At 34.7% G+C, this 6,691-nt stretch overlaps 1 protein-coding gene across 9 annotated transcripts in view; it reads right to left on the bottom strand.

Moving 5' to 3' along the window:
• The window catches only part of RPS6KC1 (ribosomal protein S6 kinase C1), a 178,310-nt gene that overhangs the window by 156,406 nt on the left and 15,213 nt on the right, over nucleotides 1–6,691 (bottom strand). For all 9 annotated transcript variants that reach the window (XR_003209527.2, XM_025877632.2, XM_073900192.1 and 6 more), the window contains exons 2-3: nucleotides 6,260–6,295; nucleotides 16–136 (exon numbers count right to left, since the gene is read on the bottom strand). Coding sequence is in view for 8 of the 9 variants with exons in the window: in XM_025877632.2 (XP_025733417.1) it covers nucleotides 16–136; nucleotides 6,260–6,295 (157 nt within the window). In the remaining variant the exon portion in view is untranslated. The remainder of the gene's footprint in view (nucleotides 1–15; nucleotides 137–6,259; nucleotides 6,296–6,691) is intronic.

A 6,691-nucleotide genomic window follows, 5' to 3' on the forward strand; every position in this document is an offset into this window, starting at 1 on the left:
AAAATAATCACTTACCAAACACTATTCCTTTAGCAAATGGAGGAAACAATTCTGAATGTCGGAATAAGTTTTTGTGAATTTGCCATAGTTCTCTGTGTAGTTTCTTAAAGTCACTGTATCTCTTCCATACGATTATCTAAAGAAAAGAAAAATCAATGTGTCTCTCACAGTGACACTATGTAGGTTCAGATATCTAAACAACAAAAAATCTTTTCATGAAAGTGCCCAAAATTGTCATGCAAAGGCAAACAAATATATGTTCTAACCAATATGGTTAACTGTCTGAGATTAAATAATATTTGATTTAAAAATATAAAGCAGCAACTCTTTAACTTTTCTGTTTTGGTTTTTAAATTTCATTTTACACAAGTACTGTTTTCTTAGGAAAATATTCAACCTGGTACAAAGAAGGTCTATATCACCTAAAATGTCACTTAACCTCTTCAAAACTCAATTACTATTAGCCTGGAAATGAGCTAGATATCAAAATACATATTCTGTCTTAAAAAAAGCATGTTTATAAACACAAAATAGTTAAGACAATTTTTTTGAGAGAAAAAGAGAGTGCACGGCACGAACAAGCCCGGGGGGTGGGGACAGACAGAGGGAAAGGAAGAGAGAGAATCCCAAGCAGGCTCCAGGCTCAGCACAGAGCCCAAGGCAGGGCTCAATTTTACAACCCTGAGATCATGACCTGAGCTGAAATCAAGAGTCGGAGGCTTAACCAACTGAGCCACCTAATTTAGACAATTTTTTTAAAAGATTTATTTATTTATTGAGAGAGAGAGAGCACATGTGTTGGGAGGAAGGAGAGAGAATCTCAAGCAGACCACGCTGAGCACAGAGCAGGGACTGATCTCACGACCCTGAGATCATGACCTGCGCTGAAATCAAGAGTCAGATGCTTAACCAACTGAGCCATCCAAGCGTCCCCTAAACAATTTTTAAACATAAAGTACCTACACAGCATTTGCCTAAAGGATAAACTTAATAACACTGAAGAAATGGTTGTGTAGTAATTAACCTTAACTTTTACATTTCATAAATCTTATTTCACAAATCTCAGTTTAAAGTAGTAATAAGGATTTAAGGCAAGATGAATCCTGAAGAGAATACCATTAGAACTAGTATATTTCAAAACAGAAAATAACCGTCATCTAGATTATATAACATGTAAAAGTTTACCTCCATTAATTTGAATTACTGTTTAACTTTATTCAGATTAAATTAGAAAAAAAAAACCTTTATAAAGAAAACAGATTTGACATGACTTTGATATCACTGATTCAGCCCCTCAGTCTCCAAAAAATAGGATAAAACTGAGTTTTAAATTCCATTACCTGGTATACTAGGGTCTTTGCTTCTAAAAAAAAAAAAAACTAATTACCTCACTTCTAACAAACTCAATACAATGTAACGCTAATAATAAGCAAATCTTAGGCCAAGAAGGTAATCAAGTGAGATTTAAGAGACTCTTGTCAAAAACTTTATTCTCTGGATGTAAGAAATTCTTAACTAAACTTTATCATACTATCAAAAAATTCTACCATGATGAGCTTCTTGTTTTTACTATAGTTATAATCCTGGGAGACTTGTCAGATTATCATATGAATTAATTTAAACTGCTTCCTTTTGATGTTTCCTTTTATTCATTTACTCAACAACAAAAATAGTCACCAAAACAAGTATTTTCATGTCCCTACTCTGTGCTAGGCTCTGTGTTAGCACAAAGGATAAAGAAATGAGAAACACAGACCCTTGGTGGGCAGGAGGAAGCTAACATGATAACTAAGTCACAAGACGGTGTGATAAATGCGGACAAGGGAAGCCCAAGGGTATTAAGAAAGGAGCACCTACGGAAGGTATTATCTTAGGAATACTGAAGGCAAGTAGTGATTAGACCAACAAATAGTGGTGCCATTCTCTAAGGTGAAGAAATGGGGAGAAGAAACTTTTAAGATAAGAACAAAGCTCAATTTTAGACATATTTGGCACAGGTATGGAGTTCAAGAGAGAGAACTAAGCAAGATGTATTCATTTGGGAATTATCAGCAGAGAGGTGTGCAATCACTCAGGAAAGCTTTCTCAGCATTTTTAACAAGATGAGGAATCTGAGGACAAAACAATGGGGAGCCCTAACACTGAGAGGTCAGCCAGAAGTAAGGAAGAGGAAACCAAGTGCAAAGTAGGTATTTAAGAACTTGGTTTTGCCATGAGACAGACCACCTGGATGGAAGAAAAGATTTTATTTTAAAATGGAATTGAATGAGACAAAAGCTGATAGTAAAGAACCAATAGTCCCAGTAAAAGACAGAGCAAGAGGAATGAATAACTAAGACAAGCCAATACTTGAAAAGTAAATGGTCTCAGGACAGTGAGATTACGAGTGATTTTAATTTTCACATTTTTTGCTTCTCTGTAATTTCTAACTTCAATACATGAAAATAATTCTGTCATGGGGAAAAAAAGTGCTATTTTTATATTTTTAAAATAGATCAAATTGTGGAGGTACCACACTGCCAAAGGCAGAAATGGGTGATGGGCTTATGAAAATAGCCTTACAAAAGATAAACGCCATCCTTAAAACCATTATAAACTAGAAACGAGAGCTATTCAAAAGACTGTAGCTCATGGAAACAAATCTGCAGATAAAATTTCTGTTCTAACTAGGGTCATTTTTAAATAAAGGCAGAGTAACTTAAGGGACAAAAGTTAGTAACTTAATCACAATAATGATAATAACAACATTGTCTATAAACTAGCATATAGTCTGTCAGAGTAAGAATTAGAGCCTCCAAGGTGAGACTCTTTTTCATCATGCCTGATTTATTCTCTCACATCCTCCTTATTCTCAACGCTAGAACTACAGAACCAAATACCTAAGAGCAAATATAAACCCTGAAGAAATGAAAGAAATCGGGGCGCCTGGGTGGCTCAGTCATTAAGCGTCTGCCTTCAGCTCAGGTCATGGTCCCAGGGTCCCGGGATCGAGCCCCACATCGGGCTCCCCGCTCTGCGGGAGGCCTGCTTCTCCCTCTCCCACTCCCCCTGCTTGTGTTCCCTCTCTTGCTGTGTCTCTCTCTGTCAAATAAATAAATAAAATCTTTAAAAAAAAAAAGAAATCAAAGAAATCAAAGCATCACAAAATGTACCATCTACTGCCTCCTTTTCTTCGTACTCCTTTTAACCTTGGACATTTCTAGAAATCTTCAAAATGGAAAAGTGAACAAAAGCACATTTCCACTACATTAGCAGTACTGATGTTTATAACTGGACTACACAAAGTCCCAAAAGATGCATGCAAAAATTATTTTCTCTAGTAATTCTTTCCTACTACGAAAAAAAAAACTGTATAACAACTACTGTTCTACTGAACCCACCCCTGCAGAAATTTCTTATTCATTAAAGTTACTTTGCACAAAATTCCTCAATTAAATATTAATGCAGTGACAGTCATATATATACACTACAAATTTAGTAAAAGCTTAACTTTCATTAAAAACATTCCCTTAAATAATTTTTACATAAATGTTTTCTTTTCAGATAATTTCACTTAATGATAGCAAAAACCTTTAGATCCCATAAACAAAACCACTCAATTCAATTCAATTTGTCCTCTCACATAGTATTTTAAAATTGCTGAATCATCTTTTCTTGCAACCAGCACCACTACCATACTTGCTTACGGATTTTCTTTCTCCCCTTTTCAAGAGCCTTTTCTTTCCCTTGACACATTTTAAATGTTTTCAAATGGTTTTTATCAAACTATTTTATTTATGGAATGACTTAACAGATTTCTGACGTGATACATAGAAAGTTCTATTTCAGTTCTTCTCCTTTTCCCAAATTTCACCAGTGAAATCTACTACCTATAGAGAAACAGAGTTATAGGTTACTTTTTGAAAAAGATACCGGAGGGAGGGCACAACATCTCTAGTTCTTTCTTTACCCTTCTGCAGGTGTTCATGCTCTAGAGAATCTACTGAATGAGAGGCCACATTAACTGTTGCTGTCCCCCTCAGTTTCCCATGCTGCTCTTTTTTTTCTTTAAGATTTTATTTATTTATTTGACAGGGAGAAAAAGAGCACAAGCAGGGGGAGCAGCAGAGGAAGAGAGAGAAGCAGGCTCTCCGCTAAGCAGGGAGCCCAATGTGGGGTTTGATCCCAGGACCCTGAGATCATGACCTGAGCCAAAGTCAGATGCTTAACTGACTGAGCCACTGAGGCGCCCCATCTCATGCTGCTCTTAATAAATAAAACTTTAGTGGGAATTTTTGAAGGATAAAACTTTGTAAAAGAAATCTATCCTGGATAATTTTAAATTATTTCCTCCATGTGAGTATTTCAGCATTAGGAAGAAAACACTGCTACCTGGTAGCATGTACCAAGGTGTGCAAACACATCTATAAAAGAAAACCAACAAAACATCTCCAGTTTTATAAGGATAGCATATTATTAGCCCTATATTTGGTTAGATTAATAGAACGTCTTCTAATCTTCAATAGTGCTTGGGAAGCCTGACTAAATTCTAAAGCAGTAACTAAATGAATCCCTTAAGAGGAGAGAGAAATTGAAAGGAAAGGAAATGGAAACAAACTCTAGGTAGCAAATTTCTCTCCTAGATGAGAATTCCAATGTTTGAATGAAATACATGAGAAGCTAGAATGTTACAATTTCAAGGTTATTCTATATTTCAAGAAGCCAGCAGGACAGAAGACATTTTTAAAAAATTTTATATCATGTCTAACAAAGGACCATGCAATCATCTAACTAAAGGACACTTACAAGAGTTTTCTGATGAATGGTTCACCAACAGTTGTTATTATAAAAGAGTTTTCCCCAAAAAAGGATTAAGGAAATGGCAGAGAGTATGTTCATGGATAGGCTGGCTCAGGATTCTCCCTGGAAAATGGGAACATCAAGCTACAAACTACAGCATAGCAATCAGACAATGTATTCAAAGGAAACACAACCCTTCTTTAATTTTAACAGAGTTGTAAAATTTCAAAAGCAGAACAGATTGTACTGATTATTAATTCAACATAATTAGAAGAATTATAAAGAAAGTCCATACTAGCCAATTGACACTAAGTAAAGACAGTACTTAATAAAATGGTGCAAATTACTTTCACTTCCATTTTGGAAGGCTATAGATATAGAAATACGTATATACTTTTTTCCAAAATAACTATATTACAATATTCTCTTCCTGGTTATTGAGGGGGAAAAGTGAGATATCTTAAAACACCTAAGAAAAATAGTATGAAATCTTTTAAAATTGTGTTTTATTGAACTCAAAACAAATACTGAATCAAATACAGCAAGAAATGCTAATGTATAAAAGTTCAAATATTGTCTAAACCTGATGTCACACTTACTCAAACCAACCAGCACCAAACAATTTAAATGTATGAATCAAGCCAGGTTTGTTAAGTAAGGAGTAGTGGGGCTTGTTAGAAAATACTTACTCCATCTAAAGACATTAAAATTCAAATGGGGGGGGGGAACTGTTACAGAATCAAGACTGCCAATTTACAATGTCTTTTTTAAAAACTTTAGTAAGAAAAAAATTCCCAACATATGTCCTTCTAATATGGTGTAAATGAGCAGGTACCAAAATGAAAGTAAATCAAAAAATGTTAAAACAAGCAAGCTCCCCAGTTAGGATTCCTAAAGGTATATAACAAGCACAAAGTAATTACAAATAAAGAATTCCATATTTTTAAGCAAAAACACACAAACTGGTATCATTTTAGAGAGAAAGAGTCTACAAAACTAACTACAAATTTAAAAAAGAAACAGACATCTACACCCAAAGCAGTTTTCCAAGGTGTCAACATGTCAACTCAATATAAAATTGAAAGTAGACAGAAACCCATAATTATTATGATCTTTAAAATTAGTTACCAAATACTCATTTTTTATTAAAGTTATCATGATTTTGAAATAGATAAGAGCTCTTAACTAATACTAAAATCTTACAAATGTTAGTTTTCAGAAACATTATCACATTATTAAACAGCACTATAATTCCTTAAATTCTTCCTTGTATAACTTAACACCTACTAAAACTTAACACATACTTAATAGGTCTGAAATAGGAAACTTCAGCTACTGTTTTATGAGCTAAAGATCATGTCCAGACAAACACATAAATATGAAGACAGACATACCAACAATTCCGTTTCCTCAACAAAGCATTTAATTAAATTTTTGTCAAATATATAAAATAAAATTTTCATATGTATAAACATGTTACCTCCTGGACATCCTCTGGATTTCTTCGTGAAACAACCTAAAACAAAACATACACAGAAATATCTCATCATTACCAAAATTTAAGATTTCACATCTGTATAATTAATTTCAACAGTATATGACTGAGAAATTCAATTTGCTTAAAGGAAAAGAAATACCATATTATATCACTTACAAAGAACTCAGCTATATAATAACTTCACCACCTGAAACACATGCTAAAAAATTTAAGAAAAAGGGCAGCTAAAGGGGTGCCTGGGTGGCTCAGTCGCTTGGGCGGCTACCTTCGGCTCAGGTCATGATCCCAGGGTCCTGGGATCAAGCCCCCCCCCAACCGCATCAGGCTCCCAGCTCAGTGGGGAGCCTGCTTCTACTTCTCCCTCTGCAATTCTTGTGCTCTCTGGCTCTCTCTATCTCTCTAACAAATAAATAA

This window comes from Callorhinus ursinus, unplaced genomic scaffold (genome assembly GCF_003265705.2).
Source record: "Callorhinus ursinus isolate GAN/ISIS: 27379988/994484 unplaced genomic scaffold, GSC_fseal_2.0 scaffold13, whole genome shotgun sequence".
Classification (NCBI taxonomy): domain Eukaryota; kingdom Metazoa; phylum Chordata; class Mammalia; order Carnivora; family Otariidae; genus Callorhinus; species Callorhinus ursinus.